The sequence below is a fragment of the Stenella coeruleoalba genome (assembly GCF_951394435.1).
Source record: "Stenella coeruleoalba genome assembly, chromosome: 3".
NCBI lineage: Eukaryota > Metazoa > Chordata > Mammalia > Artiodactyla > Delphinidae > Stenella > Stenella coeruleoalba.
The window spans coordinates 55470325-55492281 of NC_137148.1; the positions used below are offsets into that span (position 1 = coordinate 55470325).

Below are 21957 nucleotides of genomic sequence, written 5' to 3' on the forward strand. Positions count from 1 at the left end.
GTATAGCACAGGGAACTCTGCTCAATGTTATGTGGCAGGCTGGATGAGAGGGGAGTTTGGGGGACAAAGGATACATGCATATGTATGGCTGAGTAGCTTTACTGTGCACCTGAAACTATCAAACATTGTTAATCGGCTGTACTCCAATATAAAATAAAAAGTTAAAAAAAAAAGAGACAAAATATTTCAATTCATCTCAGGTACACTGCATAGTGCTTGGCACACAATGTATGTTGGATATATCAAATGTTAATTGTTACTATTGTTAATTAATTAATAGCAGAAGCGGAAGAAATTCACCTTGATGGTGTTACCCAAGTTGGACCCAAGAAGAAAATTTAAGAGATTTCTGGTATAGAATTCCCCAGATGTCACAGTGTGCTTATCACTTATTTCTTCAAGATGTTACAGTTAATGTCCTAATTGACATAGAGACTGAAGCAGAGTAAAAAGCAGAAAAAACGGATCTTTCTGTCGTGTTCAAAAAAGTTGGAGTCTGTAGTTTGATTGTAATTTGCCTACCAGTTTGTGTACCATTTACATCTCAAAATGCCTTAAACCTCAAGTAAGTTTTCTTCTTAGTTTTGAAAGCTAGTGTGTTGATCCCTTTGTAGTTCCCCTAAAAACAGTTGTCAGAAAAGAAAAATATACTTGTCAAATGTGAAGAAAAAAAAAGAAATGTGCCTAAGTTTCCACTGGAATTTCATAGCAAAGCTACAGCTTAGGTCTTCTAACCACGCTTTACTTCATGAGTGCGGGGGATTCCTCTGCTTCCCCACTACTTCAGTGAGCATACTGAGTCCAACAGCTTAGAGTTCTGTGTGTGCCTCATCTGAGAGGTGGAGTCCCAGGCTTCGGAAATGGTCACTTAGGGCAGTGGGGCTGTGGATGAGGATTCAGCCAGATGAGAGTGTGAGTGGGCAGATGGGATGGAGCGTGTCTCATTCATGCACAGAGCAGTCAACTTCTGGAGACACCCCTTCTGGACCATTTCATGGTGCTGTTGCCGGGCAATCTAAGTGTCTTCCTTCATATGCAGGTAAACGTGACACTGTACAGTGCTTTTCCTGTGGTGGCTGTTTAGGAAATTGGGAAGATGATGATGACCCCTGGAAGGAACATGCCAAGTGGTTCCCCAAGTAAGTAGATAAATATTTTTTGCTTGTAATTTTTTTTTAAGACAAAACAAAACTAAAGGCAAGAGTCACCTTCCCAGAGTAGAACCTTCAGTTTTGATCTTTCTCTCTCCTAAATTGGAACACTCCAGGATTTATTCAAGCAAGAAAGCCCTGATGATATCGTGAAAATTTTTAATTATATAATTTCAAAATAGTTTCTTACTGTTTTATTATCCAAAATACTAAGATATGTTTTGCCAAGTATAAGTTTCAGGATCTGCCTTAATAAACAGGAATAATTTGCATAGGGATGATGTAAAATGGTACAGAAAGGAAGTTGGAAAGTAAGACAATGTTTAAAACATTATTACAAATGGTTTCATGCACTGCCGAATATATACCAAATGAAAACATTGTACTTCAAAAACTCAGTAAGAGTTTTGATTATTACAATGGTCTTGAGTTCTCTGCTTAGAAAATGAAGTGCTTTTAAAAATTATTTCTAATGTTATGTTTACTAGTATTTTCTACATGGCTCTGTATCTACCAAATACAGATTCATTCCCTTAACTATTTTTAAAACTTTCATTTTGGAAAATTTCATATACAAGTAGAGAGAACACTTACCGACACATGGCCAAATCATATGTTATCCATCTCTCACCCACTCCTTCCCCAGAAATAAAAATAACCAAATTATTTTAAAGCAAATCCCAGACATCATATAATGTCACTTGTTGGTATTTTAGTATATAACTGTAAAATATAAAAATATTTTAAAGAAACATAACCACAGTATCATTCTGTCTTCTAAAGAGGATTAACAGTAATTCCTCAATAACATCAAATACCTGAGACAGTGTTCAAATGTCCACATCCCCCCACCTCACTTTCTCTTTGCCATTGGTTGATTTGAATCAGGATCCAAACAAGGTCCATACATGACATTTAGTTGATATATCTCAAGATTTTTAATTTACAGATTTCCTCCTCCCTGACTTTTTCTTGTCACTTACTCATGAAAGGAGCCCCGTAGTCTGTCCTGTAAAATTGCCTACACTCTGTGTTTGGCTGAATGTTTCTGTGGTGTCATTTAACATGTTTCTCTACTTCCTGTATTTCCTATAATCTAATAATTGGATCTAGCAGTGTGCTTCGGCTCATAGTTTATTTCTTTAACATATTTGTCATACACCTACCACATACATGCAAAGAAGTTTCTGGTTGGATCGTAGGTCCAACCAGACCTACAATAAGTCATCTTTCACATGGACAGCCATGCTCACAAAAATGGAAGTATGTCTGATATGTTAAGTGAAAAAAGCAGTATGCAAAATAATGTGTAGTATAAGCCTTTAAAACCATTCAGCCTACATATGGACTTGTTTGAAATATATATAGAAAAAGTTAAGAAAATATACAGACCAAACAATCGAACTCTTGAGGTTTGGGTTTGTCAGGAGATGAGGTGGAGAGGGATTTTCATATTTTACTTTGTTCACTTCTATCTTGTTTAAATTCTGGGAAACAAATGTGTATTTCTTTTATGGTTGAAAAGAAAGTGAGGGGGTGGGAGGGAGGAAGGGAACAAAGGAGAGAAGGAAGAGGGGAAGAGAGAGAGATGGAGAGGGAGATTGGAAAGGGAGGGGAGCTCTTCCTGACAAGCAGATGAGACAGTTATAGGGATACAGGAAGCCAGATGGTTAAATACTTTGAATGTCATTCTGGTTCCTTGACCAGTCAAGAATAGACACCCAGCCAATCATACTGAGTGTTGGCAGTGAACCACATGGGTGTGTACCGAGTGAATATCAGCCCTGGCTCTTGGGCACCTGTCGTAGCTGTAGCCTCGACAGCTTCACTTAGTCTCATGGCCACAATGCTTAGTGTCACTGGGTTATACACTGGACAACTCCCAGCAGCACCATTCACATCAACCATCATGTGATGGTCTAACACCAACAAGAGTTGCACATCCTGTCTTGGGTGGCCCTGGTCCACCTTCTCTGACGTAGGACTGAGGGAAAGGTGAGAAGCATAGGGAGAAGATGTGAGTCCAGCACTCAGCTCCAGAGGTGGAAGGAGCTAAGGTCTGCTGCTATCAATACAAAGGGCAGGGCAGAGTGCAGAGGCTCGCAGATACACAGAGCCGGCCACTTGTGACCCCCATTACTGACCCTCTGAGTCTCGTGTGTAAAAATGAAAATGATAATCCACAGCTTGTAGGGTTGTTATAAGGGTGATGAGTAAAGTATATGGCGCAAATGCCTTGTAAAAACTCCTGTGTATTCCATGACCATTTGACCTTCCGCCTATTTGTCGTCATGAGCATATGCTTAACCACTACATTTCAGAGCTGGAATTAGAACTAAGAATTCCCCGGTTTCTTGTTGGTTGTGCTCTAACCTTAGCAGTTTGGGCATCAATTTTGGCTTTGTTTGCTGCTTTTATAAACTATGGACACAATGTCTGAGTCTACTCCTACTCATTAAAACGTAGTACTCAGTGTACTAAATAATTGTAAATCAATAAAATAAGCTGATCTTTATTGTATTTTTTTAAACATTATATATATATTTGTAATTTATTTGTTATTTATTTTATTTTTGGCTGTGTTGGGTCTTTGTTGCAGTGCACGGGCTTCTCATTGCAGTGACTTCTCTTGCTGCGGAGCACGGGCTCTAGAGCACAGACTCATTAGTTGTAGCTCGCGGGCTCTAGAGCACAGGCTTTAGTAGTTGTGGCACGTGGGCTCAGTAGTCGTGGCTTCCGGGCTTAGTTGCTCCACGGCATGTGGGATCTTCGCGGATCAGGGCTCGAACCCGTGTCCCCTGCATTGGTAGGCGGATTCTTAACCACTGCGCCACCAGGGAAGCCCTTTGTTGTCTTTTTTTAAAGAAGTAGTGTCTATCGAGCACCTTCTCAATCCACACTAAGCATGTGGGGAGGGCCCTGTCCGTCATGTGCTATGCGGATTGTGTACGAATTTGGGTTGCGTACAGGTGTGGGGCACTCCTCGGAAGGATCTGTACATCTAAAACTTGGGGACCTTAGCTACCCAGAGTGGTGGCCCTAGAACAATATATGACTCACCTAGTGGAGTTCACTTTCTCATGTCTGTATAAGAGAACAGTGGCAAGATTGATCACTTCCCGTTAGTGGCAGAACTGGGACTAACATTCTGGCCTCCTGACTCTCAGCCCTCATGTTACTATAAAATCACTAGAAAGCAACCTTAAATTTGAATGAGAGAGATTTTTTTAAAGTTAACTTAAAAATTGCTTCTGGGGCTTCCCTGGTGGTGCAGTGGTGGAGAGTCTGCCTGCCGATGCAGGGGACACGGGTTCGTGTCCTGGTCCAGGAAGATCCCACATGCTGCGGAGCGGCTGGGCCTATGAGCCATGGCCACTGAGCCTGCGCCTCCGGAGCCTGTGCTCGGCAACGGGAGAGGCCACAAGAGTGAGAGGCCCGCGTACCGCAAAAAAAAAAAAAAAAAAAAAAAAAAAAAATTGCTTCTGTTTTGTGGAAAGGAATGTTTTATTTTGTTTTTTTAAATTTATTTATTTATTTTTGCCGTGTTGGGTCTTCGTTTCTGTGCGAGGGCTTTCTCTAGTTGTGGCAAGCCGGGGCCACTCTTCATCGCGGCGCGCAGGCCTCTCACTATCGCAGCCTCTCTTGTTGCGGAGCACATGCTCCAGACACGCAGGCTCAGTAGTTGTGGCTCACGGGCCTAGTTGCTCCGTGGCATGTGGGATCCTCCCAGACCAGGGCTCGAACCTGTGTCCCCTGCTCCCCTGCATTAGCAGGCAGATTCTCAACCACTGCACCACCAGGGAAGCCCAGGAATGTGTTTTCAAAATGTATTCCATATACTCTTTTTAAAAAATTCAATTTATTAATTTCCATTGTATTTTTTTTACAGAGTAGTGATATATGTTTTTCAGTGGATGAAATTTATTATTGTTTGTTATCCTTGCTGCCAGTAACTTTTATTTAACCACAGGAACTAGATATAGTCACCATAGTTTAATTTAACAAAGAAAACCCCCTCCAGTCTATATATTACTGTAAATCTGTCTCTTTGATTGAATTATATTTTGTTTCAAGAGAGAAGATAATCTGAAGATTTAGTTTTAAATTATTACACATGTTGTTAATGGAAATAATAATTATATGAGAATAATGATAATTGTCATAAGTTTTGGGGTAAATTTTTTGACAGTTTTATCAAAGTAAAATAAAATTGAGCAATTTAAAGCACACAACGCAGTAAGTTTTAACAAATGTCCATTGTGTCACTGCAGTTATATAAAGATACAGGACATCTCTATTACAGTATCAGGGTAAATTTTAATTCTGTTTATTAATTATAGATGTGAATTTCTTCAAAGTAAGAAATCCTCAGAGGAAATTACCCGGTACATTCAAAGCTACAAGGGATTTGTTGGCGTCACGGTAATTTACAACAGCACATTTTTTCTCTAGTTGGCTTTTGAGTACCTATTATCTGAATGAGAAGGGGGCGGCATCACTCTTTTGTCATGGGCTCTCCTTCTTTCTTCCCTTATTTCATTCTCCTACCTCCCATTGGGCAGATTGAAGAAAAGCATGTTCACTTGGTCAACTAGAGCCCTTAGAATTTTTTTTCAAGGCTGCCTTTTGATTGGTCTGTCTGCCTTCCTGGTAGTCTTACCCTCTTTGACTGAGGTCACTTCCCCTAGCTTCCCTTGGCCACCCCCATCTGAGTGCCCGCATAAGACATTCAGACCACTGCACACTACCCACAGTGGGCCTCAGAGCTCGTTACTTTATGCTCTATCGTGAAGGCTTCCCTAGTGACAGGTGATGGGAAAACCCAGCTTAAATTGCTTATGCAAAAAGAGCGAATTTATTGGCTAACACGACTCAGATGAGAACCCTGCAGAAAACATGGCCTGAAAGTGGGGGAGGAGTGTTTCTTCAGTTAGCAATCTGGGTGCAGTTTTCAGAGAAGAATCAGTTACTCAATACCTAACCACCCTTCTGAATCCAGTTTCCTTCCTATATCTCATACTTCTCATTAGTCAAAGGACCTCTGTGATATCTTGTTGTAACTTAGCTTTTGAGTTGGATCTCTGGAAAAACCGACCCGGAGACGGCTTCCTGTTGAGTATAAATAAACATTCACAGTATTTTTTTCTTCCCTTTACGCTGCATAAAAAATTACAACATTAATAGAAATACTAATTAAAGGAATAATTCTCTAACAACACTGACACTCAATCCAATGAAACTTCATTTGGGGGCAGGGTTGGAGGAGGGAGTTCTTTTAATTTTTATTCATAGATAGTTGTATGCTCCAAGTCGATAACTTGAATTTTTTAAAATTGAGGTATTGATGCACGATATTTGTTTCAGGTGTACAACACAATGATTCACAATTTTTAAAGGTTATACTCCATTTATAATTACTATAAAATATTGAATATGTTCCCTGTGCTGTACATTAGATACTTGTAGCTTATTTGTTTTATACATAGTCGTTTGTAGGATAACTTGAGTTTTAATTTTCTCCAGGGAGAACATTTTGTGAATTCGTGGGTCAGGAGAGATTTACCTATGGCTTCAGGTAAAGATTCAGACGTATTTCAAAAAGCTTTGCTTGTTTATTTCTTCTTTTGCTTTTTCTTTTTCAGCCTAATTTTTTTTTTTTAACCCCTCCATTTTCCTCCTCATTTTATGGTGCCATAGTAATTTTTTAAAACATTTCATTAGAGTTTCTGGTCTCCTGGATTGACTTAGTTTTTTAACATAAATGAGCATAGGGAAATATGTCAGGGTTGGGTCCTTGACTGAATTTCCTTTAAAACAATTAAGGTTTCTGGATAAAATGGTTTTGAAAACATTCTTAAATGGATCAGTGTCTGTTAAGAAATTAAATGTGAAATAATAGAAAATAAATATTGGTCTCTACCCCTAGTTCCTGGCAGAGAGCTCCTAAAATCCATGTAATTTCCTAAGTGATAACATCACGAGGTGCATCTCTTGTTCTAATATTGGATCTTTGACGCTGTCCCTGACACAGGGCTCCTAAAACCTTGTAAACTCCTACGTGATAAGAACACTGGGAGCGTCTTCGGTTTCCAATGAGGTGATTCTGGGTGAGCTCCTGGATGGCTTCTGGATGGGAGCTGGTCACTGGAAAGAGCAAGCCATGATTAGAAGTTTGAATTTTCAGCCCCACCCCCTATTCTTCAGAGCAGGAAGAGGGGTATAAATGGAGTTAATGATCGATCATGCCTGTGTGAGGAAGCCTCCATAAAAATCCCAGTAGTACAGGTTTCCAGGAGCCTTCAGGTATGTGAACACATCCACACTGGGAATGTGACACATTCCAACTCCATGAGGATAGAAGCTCCCAGATCTCACTCTACTAGCCAGTTCATGTGGCTGTTCATCTGTACCCTTGATTATATCCTTTACTAAACAAACATAAGTGTTTCTCTGAGTTCTGTGATCCACTCTAACAAATGAAATGGGGTAGGAGCAGTGTTATGGGATTGAGCCTTTAACCTGTAGGATCTGACACTACTAAGTAGACAGTGTTGGAACAGAGTTAAATTGTAGGACACCCGGCTGGTGTTGCAGAGAATTGTTTACTGGAAGAAAACCCCCATACACCTTGTATCAAAAGTATCGTGAATGTGATGGTAGTGTGAGAGTAAAGGAGACACACAGGAGGAAAGGACTGAGGTTTTTCCAGTACATTAAGTCATATTCCAGTTAAAACTCAAGTGACAGCAGGCATCCTGCGGCTAAGTGGAATAATGAAGCAAGCTTTCATCTTAAGGGATTTTGCAGTATCTAATTTTATTAACATATTTAATAAACATAAGTTGGTTTTCAGATCTTCAAAGGGTGCAGAAGACAGGAACCAAACCCCAGGGCCAGCCCAGTGTGGAAAGTCTAATAGAAACCACTGCATAGAGTGGATACCCAAAGGGCAAGAAACAAATGTGCCCGCTCTTAAGGGAGCTGCAAGGAAAGCTTGCCTTTCTCAAATCTGATACGAACTTGGGGTGGAAGGGAAGCTCCTCTAGCTTTTTCTTGCTTTATCCTGATGCTATGTGGTGAAAAGATAATTAGAAAATATTTTATTATAAAAAAATTTAAATCTATATAGAAATAAGACAATAGTAAATCCCCACCATGCATCTACCACTCTGCTTCAACATGTGGTCAGTCTGGCCTTGCCTGTTTCTTCTTTTTTAATCCCCTCCTTCAATTATATTGAAGCAAATGCCAAACATATTATTCTGTCTGTAAATATGAAAGGATAATTCAAACACTGATACTTGCAATATCAAAGCTTGCTGGTCTCACCATACGCTTTTTATTCAAGTGTGTTGCAATGGCAGCATCTTTGCTAATGAAGAACTCCGACTGGACTCTTTCAAGAACTGGCCCCAGGCATCCCCTGTGGGAGCTGCAGCTCTGGCCAAAGCAGGTTTTTTCTACATGGGTGAGTCAGCAGTTTGCCCCAGGCTCTTGCCTTGCTGCCCATTTAAACCCCACATACACTTCATGATCCTGGGCTCGTATTTAACTAAGCTCAACAATCCCTACTTCTTTTCATTATTCCTTTTTCTTTTAAAAAAAAATATTTATTTATTTATGTAGGCTGTGCTGGGTCTTAGTTGCAGCGCATGGGAGCTTCATTGTGGTGTGCGGGATCTTTCTTTTTAGTTACAGCAGGTGGGCTCCTAGTTGCGGCATGTGGACTTCTTAGTTGTGGCATGTGAACTCTTAGTTGTGGCATGCGTGTGGGATCTAGTTCCCGTACCAGGGATTGAACCCGGGCCCCTGCATTGGGAGCGCCGAGTCTTACCCACTGGACCACCAGGGAATTCCCTCATTATTCCTTATATATTCCTTTTCCTTTCTGTGTCAGATGGCCATACCTACCTATAAGAGGAGCTGGGACGTTTAATTTTTTTCTGGGTAGCAATGTGCCCAGCTGAAAATTGGGGTTTCTGTTACTATGGAAGAATGAGAGATAACTAGGAGTGTGGATAGCAGTTTTTGCCACACACTCCTTGGAAGAGAAAGTAAGGAAATTGCTTTTAATGATTCCTAAGCATGTAGAATCTTCCATCGGTTCATAGTATTCTCTCTTGAGCTGCTGGTCATCAGGGAGTTCCACTCTGTAATGCACAGAGAGCGGGCAGGTTCCCCTCAGCTAAACCTCTGCCTGAGGTACAATAAGGTGAAAGGATATTGTGTCCTTCCTGGGAACCTTGCTGGCCTTCTTCAGACCAAACACACATGCTAAGTTACAGTGGAGGTCCATGTGGACCTTTTACAGAGGGGTCAAGTCAAGAATACCACAGAGCAGTACAGAGTAGGGGAATGTAGTGTTCACTCGAACTGACATGTTCCACTGGTACAAAAAATCTTAATGCCTCACAGGCTTAAGCATTTGGAAAGGCGGTGTTCCACCCTTTCTTCCTGCTCTCTCCATTCTGTCTTCCTCTTGCCAGCCTTCCTCTAGGACCCTCTGTCCAGTGTCCTCACCCTCTTCCTTTTGAACCTCCTCCTCTCCCCACAAATCCTAGGCATCTCACCCTTTTGGGGTCTTGCAAGCTCTAGGACCTCCTATTTTTATCCAGACACAAAGGGAGGTTTTCCTCTGCTCTGGCTTTACGATGCCTACAGGAGTCCAAGAAGAGAAGGAAGATGATGGATGCTCCATTTCTAGTTCAATCTTTTGGTAGATCCAAATGCTAATTTCCTTCCAAAGAAATAGAGTCTCACATGAAGACTTGATCCTACTTCTAGTGGAATAAACCTAGCAATAATGTAGTAAGAGGCATTTGCTTCTTCACGAACTTACTTACATGAGAGTTACTATATTTGATCATATATATTTTCCTGAGCTCCAAATATTTTCTTTCTGATTTATTCATTAAATAAATAACTTACTGAGTGCCTAGTAAGTCCTAGGCACTCTTCTAGGTCCATGAGATTCATTAGGGAGCAAAACAGGAAAAAATCTCTTCCTTCATGGAACTTCAATTCCACATTCTGATTTGCAAATCTCTTGCTCCATAGAATGAGGAGGGGACAGGGAGAGGGTGTTAATCAGTGCGTGGTACATAGGAACATTGAATGTTACTTGTTCATGACCCCATTGGTGAGAGAAGAGCCCTAAATAGAATATTTCCTCACTGGTGACCCGATTTGTGACTTTGTCACAAAATCTGAATGAAAGTGCAAGTAGGGTTTTGCTAATAAAGGCCTGGTAGTTATTATGTGTGTCACTCGACAAATACACTGGCCAGTGGCACTGATCAAATTTCCTTACTTCTAGGTAAAAGCGACTTCGTCCAGTGTTTTTCCTGTGGAGGATATTTGTATAAGTTTGAGGAAGGTGATGACCCATTAGAAGAACACACCAAATATTTTCCCAAGTGAGTAGAATGAATGTTTAGTGTCTATGAATCTGGATGTATTGATACTTTAGCAATTTTCCCCTCATTTTATATTCTGATTAAGTCTTTGCCCACCTCTCTGATTCTTACGATGAAGGATGAGTCTTTCTCTCTTTCATGCCCTTGCTTTCATGACCCCTTTCCCATCTAGCCTTCCTCTCACTATAGTCACAGCACAGTTTTGGTTCAATCATTATTTTCACATTACATGTTTACATTAGCATGACTTCATAAAGGCAGAGCCTAGTAATAAATAATTTACCTTCCCTCCCTGTACCACTTCCAATTTTTGTAGTAAGTAACAATTGTCTTATTAGTATGTTTGCTTAGTTTTTTGGTTTTTGAGGTGAAATTCACACATAAACTATTTTAAAGTGTACAGTCCAGTGGCATTTAGTACATGCACAATGTTATGCAACCACCCCCTGCTGTCTAATTCCAAAACATTTTCATTATCCCCAAAAGAGAACTCTGTACCCATTAAGCAGTCATTCCCTATCTCCCCAGTGCACCCTAGCTCCTTAGAGCTACCAGTCAGCTTTCTGTCTCTATAGACTTACTGTTCTGGATATTTCATGTAAATGGAAGCATGTAATATGATCTTTTGTATTTGACTTCACTTAGCACCATGTTTTGAGGTTCATCCATCTTGTAGAATGTATCGGTACTTCATTCTTTTTTATGGCTGAGATATATGTGTATATGGATATATATGTATGTATTTCAGTTTCTCCATCTCCTCGCCAACACTTGTTATTTTCCTTTTTAAAAAATATACCCATTTTCTTAGTTTTAAAATGTATTTAGTACCAGTTCATCTTCAAATTCTCCCAAATGTTTAAAACTTGCTGTCCGGTCATTCAAACTTGTAAGATAGCGCACCATTTTCATTTTCTTAAAGGAGTCTATTGTGAAGTCTCTGACCTGCTTCAATATGAACTATTTGTCCTGTAGTCACCCTAGGATCCTGAGATCGTTCTTCACGGTCATCCTAGGGATTCCTATTGCCTTTCTCCTGTGTTGTAGCTCCTGTTTCCTGGATCTACTGTCACCCTCTTCTTGGTTTATTCACTCACTGTGTTGTTGTTTTGTTTTGTTTAATTGTGGAATTGGATTATGTCTTTTTATTTTTTTAATTAATTTTTATTAGAGTATAGTTGCTTTACAATATTGTGTTAGTTTCTGCTGTACAGCAAAATGAATCAGATATATATATATATATATATATATATATATATATATATATATATATATATCTCCCCTTTTTTGGATTTCCTTCCCATTTAGGTCACCACAGTGCATTAGAGTTCCTTGTGCTACACAGTATGTTCTCATTAGTTACCTATTTTATACATAGTGTCAATAGTGTATGTGTGTCAATTCCAATCTCCCAATTCCTCCCACCACCCCCATTCGCCCTTGGTATCCATACAGTTGTTCTCTATGTCTTTTTCTGCTTTGCAAATAAAATCATCTATACCATTTTTCTGGATTCCACATATATGTGTTAATACATGATACTTGTTTTTCTCTTTCTGACTTACTTCACTCTATTCATTCACTTTGGAACACTCCTCCACAGTTCCCTGGGAAAGATTGCAGAAGCAATACATGTTTTTAGCTTCCATTTAATGCATATATCTGAATATTTGTATATATTTTCTCACACTCATTTGGTAGTTTAGCTAGGTGTAGAGTTCCAGGTTGGAAGTCATTCTAAGTTGAACAGGCATTGCTATATTTTCTAATAGCTTCCAATACTGCTGTTGAAATTCCATGTCTTTCTGATTCTTAATCCTTTCATTGCAAACTACTTTTTCCATCCTGGATGCATTTAGGATTTTCTGTTTGTTTCCAGTGTTCTAAAATTTCATGAATAAATGGCTACTTTTTAATATTTATTTTCTGTAGCTCTTTAACCTTTTTTTTTTTTTTTTTGGCTTATTTTTCACTCACCAAACTCTTCAAAAATGTTCAACTGTAAGAGAACATTTTTTTGTTTTCACTTTGTAATTAGTAAGTGCTCTTCCAGAAATAAATATTAATATAAACAGGTCTTAAATACTTCCACCTAATTCTAAGATTCTAAAGAGGATACAGTTTTGAAGGTGTTTTGACAGAAGTAGTTGTGTTTTTTTCTTTCTTATTTGGATTTAATATTTTGTAAATTTTTAAACAGTGGGGATATTCTTCTTAATTCTTGGAAAAATAAGCTAGGATGCAGTCTAATTTTATTTAGAACCTCTCCTGGACTCTATCAACTCCCTTTTTGTGTGGCATTTTTATTTCTCCTCTGCCTTTTTTGTTTGTTTGTTTTGTGGTTTTTGTTGTTGTTGTTTTTGTTTTTTGGTGCTCCATGTGAGGCTCAAATCTTCTGCCTCTTTTTTTTCTTTTTTTTTTGCTGTACGCGGGCCTCTCACTGTTGTGGTCTCTCCCGTTGCGGACCACAGGCTCCGGATACACAGGCTCAGCGGCCATGGCTCACGGTCCCAGCCGCTCCGCGGCATGTGGGATCCTCCCGGACTGGGGCACGAACCTGTGTCCCCTGCATCGGCAGGCGGACTCCCAACCACTGTGCCACCAGGGAAGCCCCTTCTGCCTCTTTTTTTTTTTTTTTTTTTTTGCGGTATGCAGGCCTCTCACTGTTGTGGCCTCTCCCGTTGCGGAGCACAGGCTCCGGACACACAGGCTCAGTAGCCATGGCTCACGGGCCCAGCCCCTCCGCGCCATGTGGGATCTTCCCGGACCGGGGCACGAACCCGCGTCCCCTGCATCAGCAGGCGGACTCTCAACCACTGCGCCACCAGGGAAGCCCCTGCCTCTTTTTTAAAATCACAAACTAGGATGCATTTAAAGGAGTACCTAAAATGTTTATGTATGATTTAAAGGACAATTAACAAAGAAACAAATGAACCCAGCACTAAAGTTAAGAAATTGAATATTATCAAGTCCTTAGAATGCTACTGTGTGCCCTCCTTCCCGATTCTGATTATATCCTTGTCCCTCCAATTCAGAGGTAAACATGATCCTGAAATTTGGGTTAATTGTTCCTTCTTCTCCTAATGGTTTCACCAACTACATGTGTATTATTAAACACATTTAACTTTGCTTATTCTTGAAGTTCAAATAAATGGAAGCATACTGCATGGTTCTTCTGTGATGACTGACTTATTTTACTCAAACTTTACACAAAGTTTTTGAGACTCATTCATAATTATGTATAGAGTTGCAGTTCACTTGTTCTCATTGCTATATAGTATATTGTTTTATGAATATGTAATTTATCCATTCTATTCTAGATTCAACATCTGGGTTGTTTTACAGAGTGTTGCAATTCAAATAATGCCACTATGAACCCTCCTGTACATAATTCCCAGTGCTCACATGTGTTTCTCCAGGATGCATAACCAACCATGGAATTGCAGAGTAATAGGGTTTGCACATACTCAACTTTATTAGATTATGCAAAACTTTTTTTGAAGTGGTTGTACTGATTTATATTCTCACTAGCATAGATGTTTCCATTCTGTCTGCTTCCTCACTAATTTAGTATTGCCCAAATTTTAATTTTTGTCAATCTAATTACTAATAATGTTGAGCATATTTTCATATTTTCCCATACAGTTTCCTTGCTCTTTTTCTTCAGGACCATATCTTGGCTATTCTTTGCCCTTTCCTCTTTCATATTCAGAGAGTACATGAAATGTCTCTCTTTATCTCTCATAGTACTCCTTATTCTTAAGTCTTTATCTGATATTAATATATGTAGCCACTCCAGCTTTTGTATAGTTTTTACATGACACTACCTTTTTTGAAATCATTCTACTTTTTTTTTTTGGCCACGCTGCGTGGCTTGAGGGATCTTAGTTCCCCGACCAGGGATTGAACCCAGAGAGCATCAAGTCCTAACCACTGGACTACCATGGAATTCCCGAAATCATTTTACTTTTAATCTATGACTTTATATTTAAAGTGAGTTTCTTGTAGGCAACATAGTTGGGTCTTGCTTTTTTTTAACAGTCTGACAATATCTTCTTTCTCTTTTGTTGTTGTTGTTTGTTTGTTTGAGTTTTTTTGGCCATATTGTCAGCTCGTGGGATCTTAGTTCCCTGACCAGGGATCTAACCTGGGCCCCTGGCCGTGAGAGCTCAGAGTCTTAACCACTGGACCCCCAACAAATTCCCCAATATCTGCTTTCTAATGGGAGTGTTTAGAACATTTACATTTAATATAATTATTAATATGGTTGGATTTAAATCTACTATTTTGCTATTTGTTTCTATTTATCCCATCTGCTCTTTGTTTCTTCTTCTTTTCCTGACTTGCATTTGAGTATTTTTTAGTGTTCCATTTTATCTCTATTGTTGGCTTTTTAGATGTACATCTTTATCTTTTTAGTACCTGCTCTAGAATCATAATGCATGTTTAACATATCACAGTCATGTTCAAATAATATTATCACAGTTGACATATAATGTATAAACCATATAACAGTATACTTCTATTTTCCCCCTCCTATTGTTTGCGATTTTGTTTTCATACATTTTTACATCACATATATTCTAAATCTCACAATATAGTATTATATCTTTGCTCTAAAAATTATCTTTTAAATACATTTTAAAAAGAGAAAAAATGTATTTCTTGTTTACCTGTTGAGTTACCATCCCTGGCACACTTCATTCCTTTGGGTAGAACCAAGTTTGCATCTGTTATCATTTTCCTTTTAACTGAAGAACTTCCTTTAACTTTTCTTGTAGTGCTGGTCTGCTTGGCTTTACTTGTATGAAAATGCTTGTATGTTACCTTCCTTCAGAGTCCTTTTCCTTGATGGGTCTATCTGCATAGTGACCTTGGACAGAAGCATTTGAAGTCCTACTAGCTATCTTCCTGTAGCTACCCTTCTATTCCTGGGCTCATCTTCAAGTAGGAAAATAAAAATGATGTGTCCTCTTGCTTTATCGCCTGCTTTCCTGTAATTCAGCAGCATAAAAATAAACCAAGATAATTGTTTCTAGTTTTATCATTTACCTACTGACATTTATAGTTCTCATCTATCCAAGTTAATGATTGTGGGTAGAGCTCTTTAGAATTTTCTTCCTTGGTTCTTCAGGCAGACATCATAACCTGAATTTAGATGGTATTTTATGTTCCAGTTTCATGATGTCTAGCAAATTGTCTTTAGAGAGTATGTTTGTGGCCATTCTTCAGTCTTCATATTGATGGAGTTTTTTTCTAAAATAAACTTTTTATTTGGAAAAACTTTTCGACTTAGAGAAAAGGTGAAAAGATAATACAGAGAGTTCCTATATTCCCACACCCAGTTTCCCCTAATACTAACACCTTATATTATCCTGGTACATTTATTAATATTAAAAAACCAACACTGGTACATTGCTATCAACTCCAGATGTTATACATATTTCACCATTTTTTCTACTAATGTCCTTTTTGTTGTCATTATTCCAGAATCCATAGATAGAGTTGTCTTCTCTATTTTTTTTTTCCTTTAGGTTCATTTTAGTTGGTCTCATGGATGAGTGTTAAATATGCTCCCATTCCACCAAATTGGCTGGTTATCCCCACCACTACTTTATGAACCGTTTATATCTCTACTGCTGAGATTTATAGTCTACATGTCTTGTTTGATAAAGACACTGACAGAATCACTGGAAATGTTAATTTTATACTTAATTTTTGCCAGTAAAACTCTCACAGTGTTTTTGAAAACCTAATGCAAATGCTTAATTGCATACAACTATTTTTAAAAATTAATTAATTACTTTATTTATTTTTGGCTGCGTTGGATCTTCGTTGCTGCGTGCAGGCTTCTCATTGCGGTGGCTTCTCTTGTTGCGGAGCACGGGCTTTAGGTGCACGGGTTTCAGTAGTTGTGGCATGTGGGCTCAGTAGTTGTGGCTCATGGGCTTTAGGGCTCACAGGCTCAGTAGTTGTGGGGCATGGGCTTAGTTGCTCCTCAGCATGTGGGATCTTCCCGGACCAGGGCTCAAACCCGTGTCCCCTGCATCGGCAGGCAGATTCTTAAACACTGCGCCACCAGGGAAGTCCCATACAATTATTTTTATAACTCTTAACTTTTGTGCTTAGTTGTCAGTTTCTCCACAATATGAAGTGCTCTGCAGAAGTGATTCCAGACCTTCAGAGCCATGGTGAACTTTCTGACTTAACGGTATGAACGCCACCTTGTTTATTTTCAGAGTGTGTGATCATGTGATTAAAAACTGTTTTTGAACAGGAACTGCTCATCATTAAAAAAATAAATAAATGAATTCTACAAATATCTGTTAAGCACCAATCATGCGCCAGTTGCAGATGGGGATGCTACAATAAACAAAACGTAATACCTAGTTTCATGAAATGTAGAGTCAATCCCTTCTACTGTGAGGCCCAGACTCGTTTGGACCTAAAAGTTGATTAGCATCCAGGCTACCTGGATTCCATCTGTGATCATCATTTGGAGGACAGTAAGGTCTGACTTGGTAGTTGGCTTTTCTCAAAGCTGGGAAGATATGTTTCTTTTACAACAGCAACCAACCAACCAAATCAAAAATACAGATTAATAGGTTGACCCCTTTTTAAACTGAGAAATTCTACATAGTTCTCTAGGAGATTAGCCACTGCCAGTTTAATACACACACACCCCTTATTTGAGGCTGTATGTTAGGTGTATTATGTTCGTCATCCCCCAAAAAGAAAACAAGGTAATTAGTCGTTCACTTGATTCATCTTTGCTCATCCCCCCACCTCCCTGAACTAGCTTATTTTTAAAAAATATTTATTTATTTTTTATTTATTATGTCTGTGCCGGATCTTAGTTGTGGCCTGTGGGATCTTTTAGTTGTGGCATGGAGGCTCATAGTTGTGGCATGTGGACTCTTAGTTGCAGCATGCATACAGGATCTAGTTCCCTGACCAGGGATGGAACCCGGGCTGGAGTCTTACCCACTGGACCACAAGGGGAACCCCTTAAATAGCTTATTTTTAAAGGAAGAAACATAACCTTCCTATATCCCAGGTATGTAATATTTAAAAAACTGTTGATAACTAAGATCAGAAGTTGCACCTAATGATTTCTGGAGGGTCCATCTTGCTCTAGACACTGTGATTCTAATCATCTGGACAGTAATCACAGCTCAAGTCACCCATGGAATGCACTGTTTGGATATCACCCAGGAGCACACGCTTGCGTGTGTTTGCAGATCACTTATTGTTTCATATTTGTAGCACTCCTCCCTGCAACTGGCGTAAATACTTGAGGATGGGTTGGGTTTAGAAAATGTCTGGTCCCTAATTGTAATTCAAAGCCCCACCCTCTTATACAAATGCTGATTTAATAGAGGATTTTCTTTTCAAAGGAAACTACAAGTGAAAGCAATCTTGAAGAGTCAGCAGTGAGTTCTGCAGTGCCAGGTAAGGATCTGGAAGTAGCACATGGGATTAGATGAATGTGTACATATATTTCTACATAGGGGATTTTAAAAAAGTATTTATAACTGTGCCTCCTTGCTTTTCTCCACAGAGGTGGCCCATGGTGAAGCCCAGTGGCTTCAGGAGGCAAAAAGTCTGAGTGAGCGCCTGAGAAAAGCCTACACCAGTGCCCCTTTCTGCCACATGTCTTTGCTTGAGGTCTCTTCCTGTCTAGCCACCGATCAGCTGCTGAATTGTGATCTGTCCCTTGCTTCAAAACACATCACCAATACTGTGCAGGAGCCTGTGGTGTTGCCTGAGGTCTTTGCTAACTTGAACTCCGTCATGTGTGTGGAGGGTGAAGCTGGTAGTGGAAAGACGGTCCTCCTGAAGACAGTAGCTCTTCTATGGGCCTCAGGATGCTGTCCCTTGTTACACAGGTTCCAGTTGGTTTTCTACGTCTCTCTTGGCTCTGCCAGACTGGACCAGGGGCTGGCCAATGTCATTTGTGACCAACTCCTAGAGACAGAAGGATCTGTTACTGAAACGGGCCTGTGGAACATCATCCAGCAGTTAAAGAACCAGGTGTTATTCCTTTTGGATGACTACAAAGAGATGTGCTCAGTCCCTCAAAGCATAGAGAGGATGATTCAAAGAAACCATTTGTCAAGGACCTGCTTATTGATTGCTGTCCATACAAACAGGGCTAAGGACATCCGCCGACACCTAGATACAATTCTAGAGATCAAAGCGTTTCCCTTCTGTAATACCCTCTATATATTACGGAAGCTCTTTCCAGATGATTTGACCCGTCTGCGAAAGTTTATGGTTGACTTTAGAATTAATGAAACATGGCTGGGAATTCAGAAAACTCCCTTCTTCGTAGCAGCAGTCTGTGCTAATTGGCTTCGGTATCCTTTTTGTCAGTCCTTTGATGATGTGGCTGTTTTCAAGTCCTATATAGAATGCCTTTTCTTAAGGCACAAAACTGCAGCTGACCTTCTCAAAGCAACTGTGTCCTCCTGTGGTGAGCTGGCCTTGAAAGGTTTTTTTTCATCTTGCTTTGAGTTTAGTGATGATGATCTCCTAGAAGTAGGGATTGGTGAAGATGAAGATCTAGCCATGTACCTGATGAGCAAATTCACAGCCCAGAGACTGAGGCCAGTCTATCAGTTTTTGAATGCTTCATTCCAAGAATTTCTTGCTGGGATGAGGCTGACTGAACTCCTGGATTCAGATAGGCAAGAGGATCAAGATTCGGGACTTCATTATTTGAAACAAATTAACTCAGCCATGATGGCTATAGGTCCCTATGCAAATTTTTTGAACTATGTCTCTTGCCACTCTTCAACAAAGGCAGGGCCAACAATTGTATCCCAATTGCTTCTTTTGGTGGATAATCAAGAGACACTGGAGAATATATCTGAAAATGATGACTACCTGAAGCATCATCCAGAGATTTCAGAGCAAATGCAGTGTCTCCGGTTGTTGTGGCAATACTCTCCAGAAAATTACCTTTCACTGGTTTCAAAACATTTACTGGCTCTGGCTGTAAAAACTGCTTATCGAAGCAACAGTGTTGCTGCCTGTTCTCCATTCATTTTGCAGTTCCTTCAAGGGAGAACCCTGTCTTTGAGTGTACTTAAGTTACAGTATTTTTTTGACCACCCAGAAAGCCTGTTATTGTTGGGGAGAGTCCAGGTCTCCATAAGAGGAAATAGCTTACGCACAACAGATTTTTCATTACTGGAAAAAATTTTCGACAAATCCCAGGCACCAACCATAGATCAGGACTATGCTTCTGCCTTTGAACTTGAGAGTGAATGGAAGCAGAATTTAGTTGAAAAAGAGGAAACCGTGAACAGTTTTCTGAACATGCAACTCAAGGCACCAGCAGATATCAGCACTGGCTATTGGAACCTTTCTCCAAAGCAGTACAAGATTCCCCTTCTGGAAGTTCATGTGACTGGAACTGATGCTGTGGATCAGGAGATGCTAAGGTTTCTAACGGAAGTTTTCTCAGCTTCACAGCACATTGAACTCCACTTGACCAGCAGCACGGGTTTTATTGAAAGCATCAGCCCAGCTCTTGAGCAGTTTAAGGCCTCGTTCACCAAGTGCTCCGTAAGCCAATCTGAGCTGAGTGCAGTAGAACAGGAATTGCTTCTCACTCTGCCTTCCCTAGAATCTCTTGAAGTCTCAAAGACAACCCATCTACAAGGTAAACCTGCATCTGTTTTAGATGACTGTTAGGATGTGTACTCTTATCTTCTCACTCTTAGTTTTAGGTGGATGAAAACTTTTGAAAGTGTGAGACCATAAATCCTTGCTGATTGAACAGATATAAAATAAATCTTTACTAACTTATTTCTGTCAGTAATATGAATTAGTGAAAGGCTTCCAAATAACAGAATGGCTTTCAAACTCTGATAAAAATAATACAATGACTAATGAGGTCTCTTAATAAACAAATGACTTGTTATTAGTCAAAGAATGATCTATATGTAAATGATGCTTGAGAATTACCCTCACCCCACCTGCTTCATGGAAGAAAGGGCTTGTACTCTGGGAAATAAACAAGTGGGAAGTAGTGTCTCCCAGTTATTTGTGTCTCTTTTCACTTGTCTAAGCAGTGTTTGAGAGTTTTCAGTATAGACTTTATCATCTTTCATTAAATTTATTCCTAGGTACTTGTATTTTTGATACTCCTGTAAATGGTATTTAAATTTTTTCATTTTCGGATTGTTGCTAGTATGGGTTTGATTTTCAGCAGTTTGTTAAATGCCTAGGTGTGCTTTGCTTTGTATCTATCTTACTTGAGGGTCACTGAACATTTTTTTTGGATCTGTGGGTTGATATTTATCATCAAATTTAGAAAAATTTTGTTTTTTCAAATATTTATCATGGTAAAACATACATGAAACCTTAAAATCATTTTTCAGTATACAATTCAGTGGCATTAAGTACAATTACAGTGTTGTGCAACCATCACCACTATCCACTTCCAGAACCTTTCCATCATCCCAAACTCTGTACCTATTAAACAATACCTCCTTCTTCTCCCCAGATGCTGATGTCTCTATGAATTTGTCTATTCTGTTTCACATAAGTGAATCCATACAATATCTTGTCCTTTGTGTCTGGCTTCTTTCACGTTTTTAAGGTTCATCCGTGTTGTGGTATGCGTTAGAACTTCACTACTTTTATAGCTGAATAATATTCCATTGTATGTATATATCACATTTTATTAATCAATTCATCTGTTGATGGACACTTGCACTGTTTATTCTGGCTAAAGTTGCCATGAACATGGGTGCACAAATATTACTTGGAGACCCTATTTTCAATTCTTTTGGATATATACCCGGAAGTGGAATTATTGGCTATTAATGATAGTAATTCTATTTTAATTTTCAAGGAAACTCCAAACTGTTTTCCACGCTGGCTGCAGCATTTTACATTCCTACCAGCAATGTACAAGGGCTCCAGTTTCTTCACATCCTCAATGCTTTTTTGTTTTTTTTAAATCAGAGACATCCTAATAGGTGTGAAATTGTATCTCACGTTGGTTTTGATTTGCATTTTCATAATGACTAATGCTGTTGAGCATCTTTTCATGTGCTTATTGGCTGTTAGTGTGTGTTTTTTGGAGACAGTCTATTAAATCCTTTTGCCCATTTAAAAAAATTGAAGTGTAGTTTATTTACAATTTTGTGTTAGTTTCTGGTATACAGCAAAGTGATTCAGATTGTGTGTGTGTGTGTGTGTGTATATAAACTTTTTCAGATTCTTTTCCACTATAGATCATTACGAGATATTGAATATAGTTCCCTGTGCTATACTGTAGGTCCTTGTTTATTTTATACATAGTAGTCTGTATCTGTTAATCTCAAACTTCTAATTTATCCCTCCCTCCCTCCCCTTTCCCCTTTGGTAACCAT

General features: G+C 39.3%; 1 protein-coding gene across 9 annotated transcripts in view; it reads left to right on the forward strand.

Annotated features, from left to right (window-relative positions):
• LOC307185133 (general transcription factor IIH subunit 2) overlaps nt 1-21957 on the forward strand; it is a 66735-nt gene that overhangs the window by 34089 nt on the left and 10689 nt on the right. For 6 of the 9 annotated variants that reach the window (XM_079918942.1, XM_079918945.1, XM_079918947.1 and 3 more), the window contains 8 exons: nt 1040-1139; nt 5492-5573; nt 6675-6726; nt 8500-8619; nt 10468-10567; nt 16697-16778; nt 17965-18019; nt 18129-20237. In XM_079918942.1, the coding sequence (XP_079775068.1) occupies nt 1040-1139; nt 5492-5573; nt 6675-6726; nt 8500-8619; nt 10468-10567; nt 16697-16778; nt 17965-18019; nt 18129-20237 (2700 nt within the window). Of the gene's footprint in view, nt 1-283; nt 872-1039; nt 1140-5491; nt 5574-6674; nt 6727-7182; nt 8630-10467; nt 10568-16696; nt 16779-17964; nt 18020-18128; nt 20238-21957 lie in introns of those variants that run through there. The other 3 variants (XR_013827889.1, XM_079918950.1, XM_079918951.1) reach the window with 3 other exon arrangements.